The 22,690-nt window shown below is 41.8% G+C and overlaps 1 protein-coding gene across 1 annotated transcript in view; it reads left to right on the forward strand.

Annotated features, from left to right (window-relative positions):
• The first annotated feature begins 224 nt into the window (after nt 1-224).
• Nucleotides 225-22,690, forward strand: part of mpl (MPL proto-oncogene, thrombopoietin receptor) — a 58,595-nt gene continuing 36,129 nt past the window's right edge. Inside the window, exons 1-2 of the mRNA XM_039735012.1 lie at nt 225-379; nt 2,172-2,292. Coding sequence (XP_039590946.1) covers nt 295-379; nt 2,172-2,292 — 206 coding nt within the window. The 5' untranslated portion in view covers nt 225-294. The remainder of the gene's footprint in view (nt 380-2,171; nt 2,293-22,690) is intronic.

Consider the following 22,690-nt stretch of genomic DNA (forward strand, 5'->3'; position numbering starts at 1 on the left):
TGTGACGCGGGCACCATTGAAAGCACCTGGGCATGCAGTGATAAGCTCTGCGGTGGCATCTCCTGGGCAGCGTCCACCTGGCTATACATTTTGACAGGCTGTATGCCCCCCCCGCCTGTGTGTGCGTCTCTGTGGTTTGCTCGTGTGGGCTCAGCTGAGAGGCCCCTCCGCTCGATGGCATTCACAAGCCGCTTGACCACAGACTTCCTGATCAGATTCACAGGCTCCTCCACCGTCGTCGTGCGCTTCATTGCAAAGTGAACACCGATGGGGTGAACGCTACCTGCTCCAGCCATGCTCCGCGTCCCTGGACCCCCATACGTCCTCGCCGGTCTCCTGCTGGCCACCCTCTTGGACGCATCTGTACTACAGCTTGACGGTAGGTGAACTTTACTCACTTATTATGGTTTAAATGGCAGCCCACCGCTGTCACTCTGAGGGGCTGCACCACTCTCTGTGACCCTCATGGAGTCGCTCGTCTGTCTACCCCCTTAAAACAAATGCTGCTCTAAACCCATGAAGTTACTGGAAAAGAAGAAAGGCGCTATAAAATAAAACTTGACTTTACATCCAAACCTGATAGAATAACCAGAGGGGGCCACCACCCTCACATTGCAGAAGGGGCAGATGTACCTGAGCTTAAGACGAGGGGCCGCTGTAAGCCCCTGTAGCTCCGTCTCCTCCGCTCTTGTGCCAGTCGACTATGCGAAGAGGGGCGTGTAAGAGATGGTGCCTGAAAGCTTGGTGGAAATTTGTGCCAATGTAAGAAGAAGGCATCAATGGGGGACACCGTCCAAGGTGGTGGGGGGGCAGTAATAAAAGAGAAGAGAGGCGCCTGGCACCTCACCTGCACTTTCAACTCTCAGAAAGTCGCTCGAGTGAAATCCACACAGTGGCCACTTTATTAGGCACAGCAGAGTCAAATTCAAACTCGCATGTAAACGCAGAACAGCTGGCAATGATACAAAATTGTCAAATAAATAAATAGCATGCAGCATGTATTAGAATTTACACCAACAAATAGCTTTATCATGTCATTACCTAACCCGCTCAATCCAGACCTGGGTCACTGGCTGGCATAGGGGCACAAGGCAGCGTGCCAGCCTATTACAGGGCAAAAACACACACACCTTGAACAGCAGCAGTTCATCTCACGAGCAGGGGGAGGAAACTGGAGCAGCCTGGGTAAGCACACAGACACGGGGAGAGACACTGCCACAAGTACCAACACCTGGTTTAAAGTCCATGGTGGGTATCACTGTGCTTGACTGGCCAGCAAACTCTCCTGACCTAAACCCCATAGAGAATCTGTGAGGAAGAGGAAGATGAGAGTCAGCAGAGCCAACAATGCAGACGAGCTGAAGGCTGCGGTCAAAGCATCCTGGGCTTCTAAAACACCTCAGCAGGGCCACAGGCTGATCGCCTCCATGCCAGTCATTCATGCCAAAGGAGCCCTGACCAAGTATTGAGTACCTACATGGACAGACTCTTCAGTAGGCCAACATTACTGTATTAAAAATCTTTTTGTATTGGTCTTATGTAACATTCTAATTTTCTGAGATACTGAATTGTGACTTTTATTACCTGTAGGCCATAATCGGCAAAATGAAAAGAAATAAATGCTTGAAATATATCAATCTGTGTGTAATGAATCTATAGAATATAGGAGTTTCACTCTTTAAATTCCATCCATCCATCTTCCAACCCACCGAATCCGAACACAGGGTCACGGGGGTCTGCTGGAGCCAATCCCAGCCAACACAGGGCACAAGGCAGGAATCAATCCCGGGCAGGGTGCCAACCCACCGCAGACTCTTTAAATTGAATTACTGAAATGAATGAACTTTCTGATGATATTCTAATTTACTGAGATGCGTTTTGTATAGATAGATAGATCGATGTGAAAGGCGCTATATAACAGATAGATGTGAAAGGCTCTTTTGCGGTGGTCTGGACATTCCTTCCTCTTGATGTGATGAGCCCTCATCCCCTCAGTCATCTCTCAGTAGACGGCAGACCTCACGCATGTGAAACTGAAGCCCACTTGTCAGTGAGTTATTGAAGATGTCTGCTGTGTCATCATATTAAATTATTGCTTCAGACTGAAAGGCATTATTTAAAGGTCATTTTGAATGATTGTGGTTTTCTTTTTGCCTTCCCTCCACGCACAGACGTTCTCCTTCTGGCTGATGAAGAGAATCCCAAATGTTTCACTCGAACAACTGAAGACCTGACGTGCTTCTGGGAAGGCAGCCTCAACGCCTCCTACGACTTCTATTACCAGTGTGATGAGTGAGTAGAGTGGCCCGGCGTCTATAAAACAGACAGACAGACAGACCAACAGGTGGCTTTATGGCTTTTTAGAAACGGTCATCCCTTTGTGTTCTCACACTTTCTGAAAAGTTTCAGACGCAGCTGAGGTTCATTGTGCTTTCTGTGGCCCTTGGTTTTTTGGGCTCGTCTTTGCATTGTGTATGTTGTGAGTAGATGTGATGCTCTGGAAGTGCCTCTGTAACCAGTCCAGTAAGGGTTAAAGTTTCACGCCCTCTGCCCAAAATAATCTCAATGATGGCGCCATCCTGCAGTGGAGCGTCCGTGTTCATTTGAGCTTGGCTTCAACAAGACTAATGGCAGAATGCTGCACTATCTGTGCTCTAATTACCCATAAGCCATTGTAAACGTGTTGCATTGCGTCCGCTTTTATCAGTTACGGATACCGCACGATTTTCAAATTGACTTTATTGTTGGATTTGCCCTCATATGTGCCCCTTCTGGGCACAAACTCTTTTTCTTTTTTTCGTCAGTAGTGTTAGGCTCAGGGCACTAAGTAAAGCCACAGCTGTTTAGCACTTCATATGTAAGAAGGAGGATTTTGACGTCATCCCTAAACTTAACTGGAAGCCAATGTAAGGACGTAAGCACGGGGGTTATGTGGTCAGACTTTCTGATTTTATATCTTTCTAACTAAAAAAAAGATTTTGTTTTCTACTTTGGCTTTGTTTTTTTTTTCTTTTCTTTAAACATTTTTATATATGCCAACCGCCAGATTTGTAATTATCAACAATTAGTGACTTTGATGTTTTCTGCCATCACAAAGTTGGCAGTGCCCAGAGGAAGAGATGTTGTCCATAGACAAACAAAGTCAAATACACAGTGGTGACAAAACAAAATCGTAGCCCCCTCGCCTCAGGGACTGTCACCTTGTCGTGGTGAGAGGGCTTGTGACGCCATGAATGACATCGTGTAGAGCTACTCGCCTCAGGGACTGTCACCTTGTCGTGGTGAGAGGGCTTGTGACGCCATGAATGACATTGTGTAGAGCAACTCGCCTCAGGGACTGTCACCTTGTCGCGGTGAGAGGGCTTGTGACGCCATGAATGACATCGTGTAGAGCTACTCTCCTCAGGGACTGTCACCTTGTCGTGGTGAGAGGGCTTGTGACGCCATGAATGACATCGTGTAGAGCTACTCGCCTCAGGGACTGTCACCTTGTCGTGGTGAGAGGGCTTGTGATGCCATGAATGACATCGTGTAGAGCTACTCGTGATGAGCAGGTCAGGGCAGAGAGCAGCAGCTAATTTTGTTCTCCTTGGCTCTAAGATTTCAATAGATGGAGAGGGCAGCCATGAAATTTGAACAAGGCTCACTTCAGGGAAGGACAGCGATGGCACATTGAGACAAAACGCTAAAGAGCAGAGACATCACATTGGCCACTGTGGTGTTTTCGGTGGTGACGTACGGCCGTGAGAGTTGGACCGTCGCTGAAGTCGTAACGCTTTTGAACTTTGGTGTTGGAGAAGACTGCTGAGAGATCCTTGGACAGCAAGAAGCTCCGAAAAATCGATACTTGAAGAAATACGAAAGCAGTCGTCTCATTGGAAGGGCTGATTGCCAAAGCTACTTTGACCACGTAATTCAAAGACAGAATTTCCTGGAGAAGAATCTCATGTTGGGGCAAAAGGAGAAGAGGAGGGCAGAGACTGAGATGAGTAGATAGCAGGACTGAAGCTATGCATGCGACTCGGAGAAGAAGTTTCAGAAACAGTTGAAGTCCGATGTTTCCACGCACAGAGGGTGAATTCTGTCAAACTCGCTTTATAAGCCCCCCACAGATTTCATGCTAGCAAACTATACATTTGGCAAATCGTTTAAGCTGTCTATTTTGTGTAGGATAAAAGTCAATTTTCCAAACAGCATTCCCAGACCTCCGAGTATTTCACTTTCTCTTGACCAGATCACAAGTCCGGTGGGTCACTAGTTCCCATACTCTTTGGTCACATTGCCTTTCAATTGTTTAACTTGAGCAAAACGTTTTTGAGTCACCTTCCACAAGCTGGAATTTTGGCCCATTCCTCCTGACTTGAATTGGTGCAACTGGGACAGGTTTGTAGGTCTCCTCAATTGCATACAGATTGCAGTCAGGGCTTCGTGATGGCCACTCCACTTTGTTGTCCTTAAGCCATTTTGTCACGGCTTTGGGTCCTTGTCAATTTGGAAGACCCATTTGTGTCTGAGCTTCAACGTCCTTGCTGAGCTCCTGAGATGTTGCTGCAGTGCATCTCCATCATTTTCCTTCCTCATGATGCCATCTGTTTTGTGAAGCATGCCAGTCCCTCCTGCAGCCCCCAACAACATGATGCTCCCACTCCCATGCTTGATGGTTGGGATGTTGTTCTTTGGCTTGCAGGCCTCACCCTTTGTCCTCCAAACATAACGATGGTCATGATGGCCAAACGGTTCAATCTTCTACTTTGGCTTTGTTTTTTTTTCTTTTCTTTAAACATTTTTATATACGTCAACTGCCGGATTTGTAATTATCAACAATATAAAGTACATTACTGACTTTGATGTTTTCTGCCATCACAAAGTTGGCAGTGCCCAGAAGAAGAGATGTGGTCCATAGGCAAACAAAGATTCCTAAGCAGGGAGTCAAATACACAGTGATGACAAAACAAAATCGTAGCCCCCAACACCTCAAGGACTGTCACCTTGTCATGCTGAGAGGGCTTGTGATGCCATGAGTGACATCGTGTAGAGCTACTTGTGATGAGCAGGTCAGGGCAGAGAGCATCAACTGATTTTGTTCTCCTTGGTTCTAAGATTTCAATAGATGGATGCCATCTGTTTTGTGAAGCACGCCAGTCCCTCCTGCAGCCCACCACAACATGATAATGCTATGCTTGATGGTTGGGATTACCTCCTTTGGCTTGCAGGCCTTACCCTTTGTCCTCCAAACATAACGATGGCCATGATGGCCATACGGTTCAATCTTGGAATCATCAGCTCAGAGGACATTTCTCCAGAAGGTCAGATCTTTACCCCCATGTGCCATTGTAGACTGCACTCTGGCTTTTTTAATGGCGGCTTTGGAGCAGTGGCTTCTTCCTCACTGAGTATCCTTTCAGGTGATGTTGATGTCCGACTCGTTGTATAGGGTGGTCCAGATCTAATTATGCAATTTTCATTACACTACAACTTATTAAGTTTATTACATAGAGAATTCACAAAAAATGTTTTTGTTGCCGATAGATGGCAGCGCCTGCCCTGCATTCCAAAATGGCAGGGAGACGGTTGTCAGTCGAACAGCAGGTGTGATGTGTTCGCCTTTTTATAATTGCATAATTAGATCTGGACCACCCTGTACTGTGGATATCGATACCTGTCTGCCTGTGTCCTCCTGCACCTTCATGAGGTCCTCTGCTGTTGTTCTAGGATTGGTTTGCACTTTTCATGCCAAAGTCCATTCTTCTCCAGACACAATGCGTCTCCTTCCTGAGTGGTGTGATGGCTGGGTGGTCCCATGGTGTTTATACTTGCGTATTAACTGTTTGTACGGGTGAATATGGAACCTTCAGGCATCTGGAAATTGTTCCCAAGGCTGAACCAGAATTGTGGAGGTCCACCATTTTGTTTTCTGAGATCTTGTGCTGATTTCTTTTGATTTTCCCCCATTATGTCAAGCAAAAGGCAGCGAGTTTGATGGTCGGCCTTAACACACATCCACCTGTTGACTCCAATGAGACTAATTGGCTATCAAGAAGCTCATTGTCTGATGGCCTAAAGGCCTGACATCATTTTCTAGAATTTTCCAAGCTGTTTGAAGGGCTAAATTAACAAAGTGCATATAAACTTGAGATATGGTCAAGAAAAAGTGAAATTCTCGGAGGTCTGTGAAAATTGTTGGAAAAAATGACTTGTGCCTGCACAAAGCAGAAGTCTTAAACGATGTGCCAACTTTATAGTTTGTTAGTACTGTGACAGGCGGCCACGGCCATTACCTGGCCAGAAGAACCGGGGGAGTGAGCCTTCACAAGGCACTACCTTCCCCGGGATTCTAGAGGGCATCCCTCCTGGGTGGCTATGGCACCACGGATTCCTGCAGGGCATGCTGGGAGTTGGAGTTTTGGTACAGCTCTATTGGGTTCTGTGGGGCCCACGATGGGGAACTGTAGAACCCTGCTTTGGGTTTCCATCACACCTGGGAGTAGATCCAGTTAATCCTGATGAGCCACCTGGAACACATAAAAGGAGCCATCTCACTCCATTCGAGGAGCCAGAGAAGGAGGAGGAGGAGGAGGGATGGTGGCGAAGAAGAAGAGAAAGAAAAAAGATTGTGCTGTGGACTGTGCTGCTGGGTGCTTTGTACTGTACTGTTGTGGTGGAGCAAGGGAGACGAGCTCCCCTACTCAGGCCCGCACCTAGTGGGGGAACAACCATGACACTTGTCAGGGGCCTGAGCTTGATAGGGGCCCGCCCTTTATTTTTTTTTAAATATAGGCACATATTTGAAACACAAAAGGGGCCCGAACTCTGTCAGCTGCCTGGGGCCCAGAATGTCCTAGGTGCGGGCCTGCCCTACTGGAAATAAACGTGTGAGCTCTGTGGCCATTGTGTTTGGGGATCTGTACGCCCCTCTGGTTTCCACAGTATAAACCTCTGGAGGGGTCAGAAAGCCAGTTTGGATGAATTTGTAGCAGGCCGTCATAATAGTGCGTTTTGTTTTCATCGTCCCGTTTACTGTCCGTTATTAGTTCGTCAGTAAATGTTGTTACTGTAAGCGCAGAGAGGAAGGATGATGGAGAGAGACCGCAGCACCGAGACGGAAATCACCTGTTGGATCCACCAGTTACATCAGTTAAAAAAGAGGAGCGAAGGCGAGAGAGAGAAGTGAGGAGACAATTTACCCGATCATTGTCAAACTCATCACTGCCGTTTATTGCATCTTTCCACTGCCTGCTTTTTCAACCACCGATTCAACATCACGACAGCCAGAGCCGAGTAACCCCGGGGTTCAGATCCATATCAACCATTGCCAGGACTTTTCATGGTGAGGTTGTTTTGTTGTTGGGAAGGAGCACAATAACCATACAGTCAGTTTCAGTACCGCCGGACTTTATTTTGGACTCATTTTATCACCACATTTTCAACTGCTGTGTTTATCCAATCTGTGTTTGTATTTGTGTTATTTGTATTTGTATTGTATTTGTGTTTTTGTTTATTGTTTAGGGGCAAAGGAGGGTCAATGTACAGTCATATGAAAAAGTTTGGGAACCCCTCTCAGCCTACATAATAATTGACTCTCTTTTCAACAAAAATGATATCAGTGGTATGTCTTTCATTTCCTACGAGTACTGCGGTGTTTTCTGAACAAAGATTTTTAGTGACGCAGTATTTAGTTGTATGAAATTAAATCAAATGTGAAAAACTGGCTGTGCACAAATGCGGGTCCCCTTGTCATTGTGCTGATTTGAATGCCTGTCACTGCTCAATGCTGATCACTTGGTTGGATAAGCTTGTGAAGCCTTGAACTTCATAGACAGGAGTGTCCAATCATGAGTGGTCAAAGGTATTTAAGGTGGTCAATTGCAAGTTGTGCTTCCTTCCCTTTGACTCTCCTCTGAAGAGTGACAGACATCATGGGATCCTCAAAGCAACTCTCAAAAGATCTGAAAACAAAGATTGTTGAGTCTCATGGTTTACGGGAAGGCTACAAAAAGCCATCTCAGAGGTTCAAACTGTCAGTTTCAACTGTAAGGAATATAATCAGGAAATGGAAGGCCACAGGCACAGTTGCTGTTAAACCCAGCAGGTCTGGCAGGCCAAGAAAAACACAGGAGTGGCATAAGCGCAGGATTGTGAGAATAGTGTCAGACAACCACAGATCACCTCCAAAGACCTGCAAGGACATCTCGCTGCTGATGGTGTATCTGTACATCGTTCTACAGTTCAGGGCAATTTGCACAAAGAACATCAGTATGGCAGGATGATGAGAAAGAAGCCCTTTGAAGTGGGTTTTAGCCTCACTTGGGGAGGCAAAAAGGGAGGGTGGGGGGTTAAGGGGGGAAGAGAAAGAGAGCAGGCTTGATCTATACCTAATCTATCATCTCAATCTTTATAATTATAACTATCAACGTAATAATAAGCTGCATGGCAACAACTCTTGGGGAAATAGGAAATTAAGACCTAAACTATTTCACTTCCAGTTAAGACTATAAAATGACATCAAAAACTCAGAATCAGTGTCTCCATGATGGGACAGTTAACTTCGTAAGCTGGAATGTTAAAGGCCTGAATCACGAATTAAAGAGAAAGAAAGTACTAAAATAAATGCTAAAATAGTATTTTTACAGGAAACCCACTTACTAAGTAAGGATCAGTTCCGCTGCAAAAGACTGGACTGGCCAAATGTTCCATTCTAGTTTTACAAAGAAAACTAGAGGTGTGGGAATTCTCATACATAGAACAGTACCATTTGTAGCATCAGATTGGATCCTGAAGGGAGATATGTGATGGTCATGGGAGACTTATCTAACTGTAAAATGATTTTGATAAATGTTTATGCACCTAATGTTGATGATAAGGAATTTATACAAAATTTATTTGCATCCATTCCCAATCTGAACACTCATAAACTTATAATGGCTGGGGACTTTAATTGTGTTCTAAATCCACTTTTAGATAAGACTTCCTCCACAGGGGAACGCAACTAACACCGCAAAGATAATTACAAAGTTTATAACTGATCACAACTTATCAGATCCCTGGAGGTTTTAAACCCAAATTCAAGAACATATTCTTTCTACTCACCAGTACATCATTGCTACTCAAGGATTGATTACTTCTTTATAGATAATAACTTCTTGCCTAAGATTAAATCTTGTAAATACGATGCTATTGTTATTTCGGACCATGCACCTATGATCTTGGAGCTGAAATTACTAAGCCCCATACACTCACCCCGCAGATGGCCTCAACCGCTTCTATTAGCTGACGAGAATTGTACTGAATTTATATCCAAACAAATCAAATTCTTTCTAGAGACAAATACATCCCCTGAGATCTCTGCAGGAATACTCTGGGAAACTCTTAAGGCCTTCTTAAGAGGACAGATTATCTCATATCTTTCCCACAGAAATAGATTATCTCATCAAGCGAAGAAAGTAGCAGAGATAAAAAGCGAAATTACTAAAATAGATGAAGAACATGCCAGACTACCAAGCGAGACTCTACATAAGAGGAGGCAGGCTCTACATTCAGAATTAAACCTCTTGACAACTAAAGAAACTGAACAACTAATTTACAAATCCAGACATCATTATTATGAACATGGAGAGAAAGCTAATAAGCTTTTAGCAACAAATTCACAAGCAAGATGTACGCAACGCAATCTCGTAATTACTAACACTAACGGAGATAAAATCATCGAACACAAAAATATAATGTACACTTTTAGAGACTACTATAAATCCCTATATACTACTGAGTTTAAAGAAGACAATATACAATCTAATGCATTTCTGGATACATTACAGATACCACAAATTGACGCTTTTAGTGTGGAGGAACTGATAAACCTCTGTCATTATCAGAATTACTGGATGCTATAAAGTCACTCCAAGGTGGAAAAGCAGCAGGCCCTGACGGCTACCCTGCAGAGTTTTACAAGAAATTCTCCGCTCAGCTAGCTCCCTCCTATTAGCAACATTTACAGAAGCCAGAGATAACCAATCTCTTCCACAAACCTTTGCCAAGCACTAATCACTGTCTTTCCAAAACAAAATAAGGACTTATTACAATGTGCATCATACAGACCAATTTCACTTCTGAATAACGACGTTAAAATACTCTCTAAAATCATAGCTAGAAGGATGGAGAAAGTGCTCCCCTCGTAATATCACAAGACCAAACTGGATTTATTAGGGGCCGACACTTATCTTCAAATCTTCACGCCTGTTTAATGTAATATACTCACCAACTAAATCAAACACCCCAGAAATATTATTATCATTGGATGCAGAAAAGCATTCGACATGATTGAATGGAAATACCTTTTACTATTTTGGAGAAGTTTGGGTTTGGCCCAACATTTGTGCATGGATTAAATTACTGTATACTAACCCAGAAGCTTCAGTTTGCATCAATAACATTTGCTCAGACTACTTTAAACTAGAACGTGGCACAAGACAAGGATGCCCTTTGTCACCACTGCTGTTTGCAATTGCCATTGAACCACTGGCAATACATTGTCGAAATACTGATCAGATAAAGGGGATTAGCAGAGAAGGACTGGAACAGAAAATCTCATTATATGCAGATGACATGGTACTGTATATATCGGACCCAGAAAATTCTGTGCCTGCAGTCTTAGCAGCACTCACAGAATTTCAAAAGCTCTCTGGTCTCAGAATTAATCTGAATAAAAGTGTACTCTTTCCGTGAATTCTCAAGCATATAATATTAGATTAGACACCCTTCCTTTTATCATTGCAGAACAGTTTAAATACCTCGGGGTAAACATCACAAGTAAACATAAAGCTCTTTATCAACAAAATTTCGTCGTCTGCATGGAAAAAATTAAACAAGACTTGCATAGATGGTCAACCCTTCATCTCACACTAGCTGGAAGAATTAACACTGTTAAGATGAATATTCTTCCTAAGCTCCTTTTTATTTCAAAACATACCAATATACATTAATAAATCGTTCTTTAAGCAATTAGATTCAACAATAACCTCATTTATTTGGAATTCTAAACATCCACGCATCAAAAGAGCGACCCTACAAAGACAAAAGGCAGAAGGCGGCATGGCTCTACCTAACTTCCAGTTTTATTACTGGGGCAAATATACAGCGATAAGAACCTGGACACAAATAGAAGAACATACACAGGCATGGACCGCAATAGAAGTAAAATCCTGCAGTACTTCTTTGTATTCCTTGCTCTGCTCCAATAAACACACGTTATCGGCAATACACTAATAACCCAATTGTGCTCCACTCACTTAGAATCTGGAACCAATGTAGAAAGCATTTTAAGACGGAGAAGCTTCTTCTGTGGCACCCTGCAAGAGAACCACCTCTTTCAACCTCACAAACATATGCAGTTTTAATATCTGGAAAAATTTGGAATTAACTTGCTTAGAGATCTTTATATAGACAACGTCTTTGCATCCTATGAACAATTACATTCCAAATTTAACATTCCAGCTACAAATTTCTTTCACTATCTTCAAATCAGGAACTTTGTTAAACAGAACCTTCCAGATTTTCCTCATCTTGCACCCTCATCCACGCTGGAAAAATATTGCTCAATTTCAAGGAGTTAGACTCCATCTCTACAATATATAAAATCATTTTACAATCCCTTCCTTTCAAAGATCCAAGAGGACACTGGGAAAATGATCTCTCAATTAATATATCAGAAAAGGAGTGGAAAGTAGCAATGCAGAGAATTCACTCAAGCTCCATATGCGCAAAGCATACAATTATACAACTCAAAATTATATATCGAGCACATCTGTCTCGACTAAAACTTCCAAAATGTTTCCAGGGCATGATCCAACCTGAACGTTGCAACCAAGCCCCAGCCTCACTGGGTCACATGTTCTGGGCCTGCACCAAATTAACATTATTCTGGACAAAATTTTTAATTACCTCTCAGACAGCCTTGGACTCACAATCCCTCCTAACCCATTAACAGCTGTGTTTGGGGTTCTTCCAGAGGGTCTTAAAGTGGAGAAAGACAAACAAATTGTGATTGCATTCACTACACTGTTGGCACGCAGACTTATTCTGATAAACTGGAAGAACCCAAACTCTCCTCTTTTAAGTCAGTGGGAAACTGATGTGTTATATTATTTAAAATTGGAAAAATCAAATACTCAGTTAGAGGATCTGTACAGACTTTTTCAAAACATGGCAGGATCTAATCAGTAATATTTTAAAATGTTTATAAAGCACAGAGAATTTGTTAATTTAGGTATTTTACAAGCCTTAAATTTTACACCTTTGGCTTGCTCTCTCTCTCAGGGTGGGGATCGATCTGTTCTTAACATAATTTTTTTTTGTAAAACTTGATTGCTATGTATGGATTGTAATAAAATTAATTAAAAAAAAAATAAAAAAAAAGAAGCCCTTTCTGCACTCGCGCCACAAACAGAGTCGCTTGTTGTATCAAATGCTCATTTAGACAAGTCAGATTCATTTTGGACTGATGAGACAAAAATTTAGTTATTTGGTCAGAACAAAAAACGGTCTGCATGGCGGAAGAAGAACATCGCATCCCAAGATAAACACCTGCTACCTACTGTGACATTTGGTGGAGGTTCCATCATGCTGTGAAGACGTCTACGTGACCATCATCATCATCAAGCCCTTCCGTGAGAATCCTAAATCCAAAGAGGACTGTTTCATTTATGTTAGGTAGAATGCCCAGAGGGGACTGGGTGGTCTCATGGTCTGGAATCCCTACAGATTTTATTTTTTCTCCAGCCGTCTGGAGTTTTTGTTTTTTCTGTCCCCTGGCCATTGAACCTTACTCTTATTCGATGTTAATGTTGATTTATTTTTTATAATTATGTCTTTCATTTTTCTATTCTTTAATATGTAAAGCACTTTGAGCTACTGTTTGTATGAAAATGTGCTATATAAATAAATGTTGTTGTTGTTGTTGTTGTGGGGCTGTGTGGCCAGTTCAGGGACTGGGACCCTTGTTAAAGTTGAGGGTCGCATGAATTCAACCCAATAGCAACAAATTCTTCAGGTTAATGTTCAAGCATCAGTCACAAAGTTGAAGTTACGCAGGGGTCAGATATTCCAACAAGACAATGACCCAAAACACAGTTGGAAATCTACAAAGACATTCATGCAGAGGGAGAAGTACAATGTTCTGGAATGGCCGTCACAGTCCCCTGACTTGAATATCATCGACAATCTATGGGATGATTTGAAGCAGGCTGTCCATCAAATTGAACTGAACTGGAGAGATTTTGTATGAAGAATGGTCAGAAATACCTCCATCTAGAATCCAGACACTCATCACAGGCTATAGGAGGACAGCGTCGAGAGGCTCAAAGGAGCAAAAGGAGGATCTAAGTAGTGATGTCATATCTCTGTTGGGTGCCCACATTTTTGCACTTGTCTAATTTTGTTATGATGCATATTGCATATCTGTTAATCCAATAAACTTAATGTCCCTGCTGAAATCCTACTGTGTCCATAAGGCATGTCATATATTAAAAGGAAGTTACTACTTTGAAAGCTCAGTCAATGAGAAACAAAAATCCAAAGAATTAAGAGGGGTTCCCAAACTTTTTCATATGACTGTAAGTGCTGGTATATTCGTGTTCTTATATACTAGACATTAAGCCCATTACAATAACGGGCGCTAGAACAGTAGTGCATAAAAATTAGTAGGAGCAGTCGATATTAAATGGCAAGGGACCTTGACCTCATTCTGTTTGTTGTCTTAATTTTTTTTTTGTCAAAACTATTTTTGCAAGAAGCCTAAAGTAAAATAATAATACAAATAAAATAGAAACGTATGACAATACAGTAAGTATAATTAATATTGTCTTAGTGTAAACCTTTGTAACAATCTGTAATACACAATATCTGAAGAAGATATTTAGGAAAAATGTTCTATTTTTTTACCTCATGAAATGTTTCTATAAAATTTCATTATAGACAACATTTCTTGTAAATATTCTGTCTGAGTTTGGCAAGAGTTTGCCTTGTTCATGAATCTCTACAACCTTGACAACTCTTGATAATGCAACATATAACTGACCGTGGCTGAATGCTGGTTCTGGCAAGTAAATGCCAACTTTTTCTAAGGTTTGCTCTTCTGAGTCTTTCTCTTTTAGCGTTTGTCTGACGCTCATTTTCTTTTTCTTCAATCGATCTATTTGCTCATATTTTTCTTTGTCTTTCAGCCTTTCTTTTGTTGCTTTTTACTTGTTGAGCTGACTGTTCTTCCAGGAGATGTTGCTTATATAGGATTTGATTGTCTGTGTCTTTTGTCCTACTTGACGTGTCCTTTTTTTGGGTGGCCTGTTGTTAGTAGATACGTCCGTAATATTTTCTCTTACAGTAATACTGGCTTGTATGTGGCTGTAATATGCGTCACTGTATTGTGTGTCTTTAATTTTCTCTCGCAGTAATACTGGCTTGTATTTCCGTAAAATGCCTGTAATTTTCTCTGACAGTAATACTGGCTTTGATGTCCATAATGTGACTTTAATTTTCTGTCACAACAGTTGGCAATCAGCAGAGTGTCCCCAGCAACTGATGTAATGTGTGGCGTGCTGCTTATAATCGTACTTGTGGCGTCTCCCCAGCAATGGATTTTATGTGCGCGGCCGCGACTACCCGATCAGCAATCTCCCAGCAATGATGTCTTTTATTTGCTTATCATGCGCTGCCATGGATAGGCCATTCACTGTGTGCCCAGCTTCGACTGTGTGTGCGACCAAGGTGCCGTGCGCATGGGCGGTGCACGGTGCGATGTGCGTCGCGGTCCCACACATGCGCACTTCACCAGAAGACACACACACACGGACACCTGGACGCACACAGGGCTTTTAATAAAGAGGATTAATTAGTCATTGGTGTTTTTGGGATAGTGGTGTTTTTTTGGCTGCAAGGAAATGACCAGTGTATATACTACTTTGGCCGGCCATTTGGCGAAGTGCCAAGAACTCCCTGGCCAAAATCCAATGTGCTCATGTAAGACTGTCCCCTCAAGGTGTGAAGAAGCTTAAAAATTTCAGATGCAGATTCAGAAATGAGTTTTACATTCTGCACTAGAAACAAGACAGGACTTATTCAGAAAGCCTTCCCCTCACCCAAACACTAACCTTAAGGTCAATAAAATGGGTGCCTGATGTTAAGTCACTATTTTAGGGCTAATAATGATAACAGAAATGTGAAACCTACTTGTATTCCATCCATCCATCCATCGTCCAACCCACTGAACCTAACCACAGGGTCACAGGGGTCTGCTGGAGCCAATCCCAGCCAACACAGGGCACAAGGCAGGAATCCAATCCTGGGCAGGGTGCCAACCCACCGCAGGACACACACAAACACACCCACCCACCAAGCACACACTAGGGACAATTTAGAATCACCAATCCACCTAACCGGCATGTCTTTGGACTGTGGGAGGAAACCCAAGCAGACATGGGGAGAACCTACAGACTCCACGCAGGGAGGACCTGGGAAGCGAACCCGGGTCTCCTAACTGTGAGGCAGCAGTGCTACCACTGCGCCACCGTGCCGCCCCACCTACTTATATTCCTAATCTTAATTATTGTGAAACAACCAAGTGAGCACACCTTATGAGAAGGATTTAGGGGTCATAGTGGACTCGTCACTGTCAACTGAGATTTGTAGCAGATGAAATTTAATGTCAGTAAATGTAAATAATTACACATAGGAAGTAAAAATGTGAGGTTTGAATACACAATGGGCGGTCGGAAAATCGAGAGTCCACCTTATGAGAAGGATTTAAGAGTCATAGTGGACTCTAAGCTATCGACTGTCAGACAGTGTTCAGAAGACATTAAGAAGGCTAACAGAGTGTCAGGTTATATAGCGCCTTGATGTGTGGAGTACAAGTCACAGGATGTTCTGTTCAGTATTTATAACACACTGGTGAGGCCTCATCTGGAGTCCTGGGTGCAGTTTAGTTCTCCAGGCTACAAAAAGGACATAACAGCACAAGAGAAGGTCCAGAGAAGAGCGACGAGGCTGATTCAGGGCTACAGAGGATGAGTGATGAGGAAAAATTAAAAGAGCTGAGCCTTTACAGTTTAAACAAAAAAACATTAAGAGGTGACCTGATTAAAGTGTTTAAAATTATGAAGGGAATTAGTCCAGTGGATCGAGACGGTGACTTTAAAAAGAGTTCATCAAGAACACGGGGCACAGTTGGAAACTTGTGAAGGGGAAATTTCACACAAACATTAGGAAGTTTTTCTTTACACAAAGAACGATAGACACTTGGAATAAGCGACCAAGTAGTGTGGTGGACAGGAGGACGTTAGGAACTTTCAAAACTTGACTTGATATTTTACATTTGGCGTAAAGCCACACACTTTTCCAGGGTACCTCAGCGTCAAAGCAGTGCTACTGTTCCTGTGTGGTTATTCCTTATTTTCCTGACGTGGCTTTATAAATACACTGAAACTAACTGCATATTGTTTATTAGTGTAACACATCTGATTGTAATTAACTTGTAACAATATAATGGTCCAGGGAATAGCCATAGTATTCCAAATACCAGAACTGCTTTAACGTTATTCCTCTCACTGCACCTTCTTCTTCTTTCAGCTCCTCCCGTTAGGAGTTGCCACAGCGGATCATCTTTTTCCATATTACTCTCACTGCACAACTCGGAGTATTTATATCACTGTATCTGAGTGTGAATCACAGCAGCAGCTGATTGGAAAGAGAATTATCGGTATACAGCTTTAAGGACACGCTACCTCAGCCACGGCAAAACGTTTCAAAGCCTTTCCTGTACGGACCTCACGGTTCAGAAACAGTTTCATCCCAAGAACTTTAAATGCACTCAATCAATTGCTCCTTGTAGAACTGTTGGTACTTATAAGTACAATCACCTCACTGTAAACTTGCACTACAGTTATAATATCGCACAACCTGAGCCACTTTATAAAGCGCGTATTTACATATGATGACAATATAATTTTTAAGGTGAAATGCAGCAAAATATGTTTATTATATTATACAGGTAAAACTTTAACTTCATTTAAATAATCTACTATTATTCACTGGAACTGGCGTGAAGGATAGAATAAATAAACATGTACTACGAAGATAGTTCAACGTTCCTTAAATGTTTTGAAGAATCGGCGCTCTAAGCTGGCTTAACATCTATTACAGAGCTGATTGTGTGGTGATCTGTTACTTGGGGAAAGAAAAGCAAGGACTGCAGGGGCAGCTACGCCAATATATATCTAAACTAATAAAAGGCAGAGCCCTCACTGACTGACTGACTGACTGACTGACTGACTCATCACTAATTCTCCAACTTCCTGTGTAGGTAGAAGGCTGAAATTTGGCAGGCTCGTTCCTTATAGCTTACGTACATAAGTTAAGCAGGTTTCATAACGGTCGACAATGTCTGCCATATTGAACTTTCTTATTTATGGCCCCATCTTCATGAAATTTGGTAGGCAGCTTCCCTGCGCTAACCAAAACCGATGTACGTACTTATTTCGGTGGTATGACGCCACTGTCGGCCTCCATATTGAACTTTCTAATGGTCTTTGTTACTTATGGGCCCATCTTCAAGAAATTTGGTATGTGGGTTCCCAACGCTAACCAAATCCTACTTACGTACATATATACGTCCATAGCCTGCAGCTCGGTCACCGTGTGAGGCGGCGTTGGGTCCCCCATCCCCACACCTCCCACGTTGTTGGCTGCCTGCCTATATAAGGCCGTCCGTCGCTCTGGTCTCTTCATTCCCTTTCTTGCTTCACCACGGGATTCTCCCTGCTGCTAACTACAGCCTTTTTATTTAATCCACGGCTTCTCCGCTGTTTTATTTTTCGTTTATTACAATTATAGTTATTGTGTAGGTATTTTAGACTTACTTTACATTGTTCAGGTACCTATTTCCTTTATCGTTCCAACCATACCCCCATTAACATGTCTATCGAGGTGATCACCATCGATCAAAGAACTGTCACTTACCGAGTGGTTTCCATGTCCAGAGATGCCGCCTGCCTTTTCCATTCTCTGTGTTACATATTGCACGGCCATATCAGGCTCAGTCTTGATATACGGAGGAACATTGTGTCTTATGTATTGAATGACTGGGACAGGTTCAAGGTGTGGACTGATGACGGTACAGGAGATAATTAGACTACACAGGAGCACTAGAAGAGTGAAATGCTTAAGCCCTTCACCTATGGATCTGCATGTGAGTTGATGGCTGCCGCTGAATTGTTCGGTTGTCACTTTCAAGTGTACTGAAATGGACAAATATTTTACACCTTTCGACAACCGCCAATGCCACTTAAACATCTTGGATTCACAGGTGACGATTTGAGTAGTGGACACTTAGATGTTTATGAATGTTTAAACTCTCAAAAGCTGGATGTGAAGTTATCGATGAAACAGGTTGTATACTTACAACGCTTGACAGATGCCGAATGTCACTTCAACACAACAAGTCCTGCAAATACTGTCGTAATTGAAACAAACCATGAAACTCAAACCGATTATGACAGCAGCAATCCAAGCTGTGAGATTTGAGACAAGATTACTGTTCACATGGCCGACTGTACGTTACATGCTCAAGAGTAAGCTCAGCACAGCTTGGTCATATTACAACTGGAGGGCCGAACTCACAATGTGGTATACAAAGAGATCCTTAACAAATGATTATTGGTATATTTTCCCTCAGTTTAAAAAGGTTTACTTTTCTTCTTAATAAAAATTTTAAGGCAGTACTTCGCCGCTGCGAAGCGCAGATATTTTGCTATTGAATATAAAACCGAAAGAGAAAATAACGACACAGCTAAAAACACAGCAGCAAATTTCAACAAAAGTTAAACACTTGTGTCATGAGCACGAGGCGGCTATGCAGTGTCTGCAACGGACGTTGCCATCCACCGTGTATAAGATACCATATTGACATTGGCGGGCGAAGGAGCCACAGATTCTTTCTCTGCCCAAGGCCGCCACAAGCCTAGAGCCACCCATGAGTACTGCTGCAATAAATAATTTCATCGAAGGTCGCGCACAATCACTGCGCCGTGAAACACATGTTTAATAACGTGCTTTAACTCCTATCATCATGAAAACGATATCACGTATACATCTCAGTATTTTAATTATTCAGAGAGCTGTAATATCACGAATGTAATGGATTCTGTGTCCAGTCCGAAGAAGAGAGCCGGTTTAAGAAGCACGTAGTGATTCACACACATAGAGCACATAGAAGATCAAATACAAAACAAAGCATTTAACGTGCTACTTTAATCACGATGTGATTTGAGAAACTGGTTAATTAAACGATTTTAAGATGAAGTTTATGATGTTCTACTTTAATGACAAAATAAACTACGTGATTAAAGTGGAAATTTCGAGATTGAAGTTGACATTTTGTGCTTTTGTGTGTCCCTATTTTTTTTTTTCTCTGTACCCTAATAAGCTTTCATATGACACTCAGACGGTGGGCTTCGACTCGCCTTTTCATGGCGACTGATGTCTGAGCTTTCAAGTTTCTCCAACACGCTATGTCACTCGATCAACTTCCTTTTGTTGATTATCCCACGGTTTATTTGAACAAATAGTATGTTTTTTCTTTGCCTCCACTTGGTATTCGCTGAAATTCTTATATTTTCCCCCCGTGCTTTTCCCATTGTCTTTCACAGAAGGCTGAGCTTAAGGGCAATTTATATTGATTTGCATATTCAAAGAGGCGTAATTATGGGAGGAGTTGGGGGCATTACATAAAGCGTGTGCACGAGCGTTAGTTTTCACGCTGATCAAGATTTATGTAGCGTAAGAACGTGGAAATTGGAGTACGCACAGATTCCTGCATCTGGATTTTTTTGTGCGTAAGCACATTTCGGCTTTTGTGCTTACGTCATGTTATAGTGCGAGTTCTACACACGCCATTATGCATTAGGCCCATGGTGAGGCTCACAGTGGTCCGTTATATGTAAATGCACCAAAAAACTATTAAAAACAATGAATGATAATGAAAAAAAAAACAAAGAAGACAGAAAAATAAAATTAAACCCCGGTTTAACTGTAGTGGTGAGCCAGGACACTTCCTAGTCAGTGACAGAAGGACAAAAGTAATCAACAACAACAACAACATTTATTTCTATAGCACATTTTCATATAAATAATGTAGCTCAAAGTGCTTTACATGATGAAGAAAGAGAAAAAAGACAAAGTAAGAATTAAAATCAGAGAACACTAATTAACATGGAATAAAAGTAAGGTCTGATGGCCAGGGAGGACAGAATAAACAAAAAAAACTCCAGATGGCTGGAGAAAAAATAAAATCTGCAGGGGGTCCGAGGCCACAAGACCACCCAGCACCCTCTGGGCATTCAACTAACAAAGGTATGATACTCGTGTGGTGTCGTCGTATTATTTTTACTTCCATAAGATTTGCATATGTTTGGCTAATTTCAATGAAATATTTGCAATTTATTTTTTTTAAAGTACTTTAATAACTGTTTAAAATGCCGTGTGTGGTTTTTGGAAGTAATTTTGATCCCAAAAACAAAGAATAAATTATTTATTCTTATTTTTTTTTATGTAAAGAAACGATTAAATATGTTTTAATTTTTAAAAATCTCGTAAACGAGGACACCGATGAAGTCAATCTGTGCGAGACGAACATATTTTCATCCGACAAATATTATACCGCTGTTAGTTGTATCATGAAAATAACTCAATACGCAATAAATTATTGAACTCAATTTGGCAATATTGGCTACGTTGCCAATGTGGTGCAGTCGCGCGCTTTATCACCTGATCTACTGTTACCCGGATGTTCGCGACAGATACCGATACGCCTCGAACTTTCTGGATTGAAAATACGCGACTATAAAAGCAGCAGCAGCGGCGCCGCTCGTCATAGAAACAAACTTCAAATAGAAAAGGAGCTCAGAGTGTCTCGATATCTCAAATATCAAACCAAACCTGGACAGGTTGTGCACTTTAAAGCTGGCACATATTAGTCATTAGATCTGTGCCTTAGAAATGTTTTATTTGAATTTTAGTTATAATGCATTCATTGTGATTATATGCTTGCAAATTTCAATTTGCAATAAAAATGTAAAAAACTAATTTTGATGTTCATTTATTCAATTGCCCCCTTGTACAGCTTCAGTGCCCACCCCAGGGGGATGCGCCCCACAGTTTGAGAACCGCTGACATATAAGATCAGTCCTCAATTTTATTCAAGGTTCTAATGGAAGGACGTGATGATGACAGTCATGTGGACTTCTGGCCTTTAATCCATCAATGTAGGGACATCACGGTGCTTTGATCAGGTGGTGATGGTGAAGATCAACACCACAGTAAACCGGAAAAAGAACAGAAGAGAGAGTAGGGGTCAGTACAGATTTTGGAGCCACCATGAATAGTAATGATAATTAATTGAATATAAAGAGCATCAGGATTAAATTAAAAGTTATGAGAAAGTCATGTTAAAGTAATGAGTTTTTAGAAGTGTTTTAAAGTGCTCCACCGTATCAGCCTGGTGAATTCCTATTGGCAGGCTATTCCAGATTTTAGGTTCATAACAGCAGAAGGCCACCCGCCTCATCACTTCTTTTAAGTTTAGATATTGGAATTCTAAGCAGACACTCATTTGTAAATCTAAGGTTACGATTTGGAATATAACGTGTCAGACATTCCAATATATAAGATGGAGCAGATTATTTAAGGCTTTATAAACCATAAGCAGTATTTTAAAGTCAATTCTGAATGACACAGGCAACCAGTGTAGTGACATCAAAACTGGAGAAATGTGCTCGGATTTTCTTTTCCTAGTTAGGATTCCAGCAGCTCCATTCTGCACTCGTTGCAATCGATTGATGTCTTTCTTGGATGGTCCTGAGAGGAGTGCGTTACAGTAATCTAGTCGACTGAAAACAAAAGCATCTTTCAATGATATAAGACGTCTAACTTTTACTATGTTTCTTAAGTAAAAAAATGCTGTCCTAGTGGTCTGATGAATATGTGATTTAAAATTCAGGTTACAGTCAACAGTTACCCCTAAATTCTTTACCTCCGTCTTGACTTTTAATCCTAATGCATCAAGTTTATTTCTAATAACCTCATTATATCCATTATTGCCAATCACTAAAATTTCAGTCTTTTCTTTATTCAGCTTGAGAAAATTACTACTCATCCACTCAGAAACACAAGTAAGACATCAAGTTAGTGAAACAACAGAGTCGGGGTCATCAGGTGCTATTTATAAATACAGCTGTGTGTCATCAGCATAGCTGTGGTAGCTCACGTTGTGCCCCGAGATAATCTGACCTAACGGAAGCATGTAGATCGAAAAGAGCAGCGGACCCAGGATAGAGCCTTGTGGAACACCATATTGGATATCATGTGTCTTTGAAGTAAAATTACCACAAGTGACAAAGAATTTTCTACCTGTTAAGTAAACTCAAACCAATTTAAGACCCTGCCAGAAAGGCCCACCCATTGACTAAGGCGATTTCTAAGAATATTGTGATCAATGGTGTCAAATTTGGCACTCAGATCTAAGAGGATGAGAACAGATAAATGGCCTCTGTCCACATTTACCCGCAAGTCATTTACTACTTTAACGAGTGCAGTTTCTGTGCTGTGATTTGTTCTGAAACCCAACCCGAAATCAGCATCCAGTTTGCTG

The sequence above is a fragment of the Polypterus senegalus genome, chromosome 14, assembly GCF_016835505.1.
Source record: "Polypterus senegalus isolate Bchr_013 chromosome 14, ASM1683550v1, whole genome shotgun sequence".
Taxonomy (NCBI): domain Eukaryota; kingdom Metazoa; phylum Chordata; class Cladistia; order Polypteriformes; family Polypteridae; genus Polypterus; species Polypterus senegalus.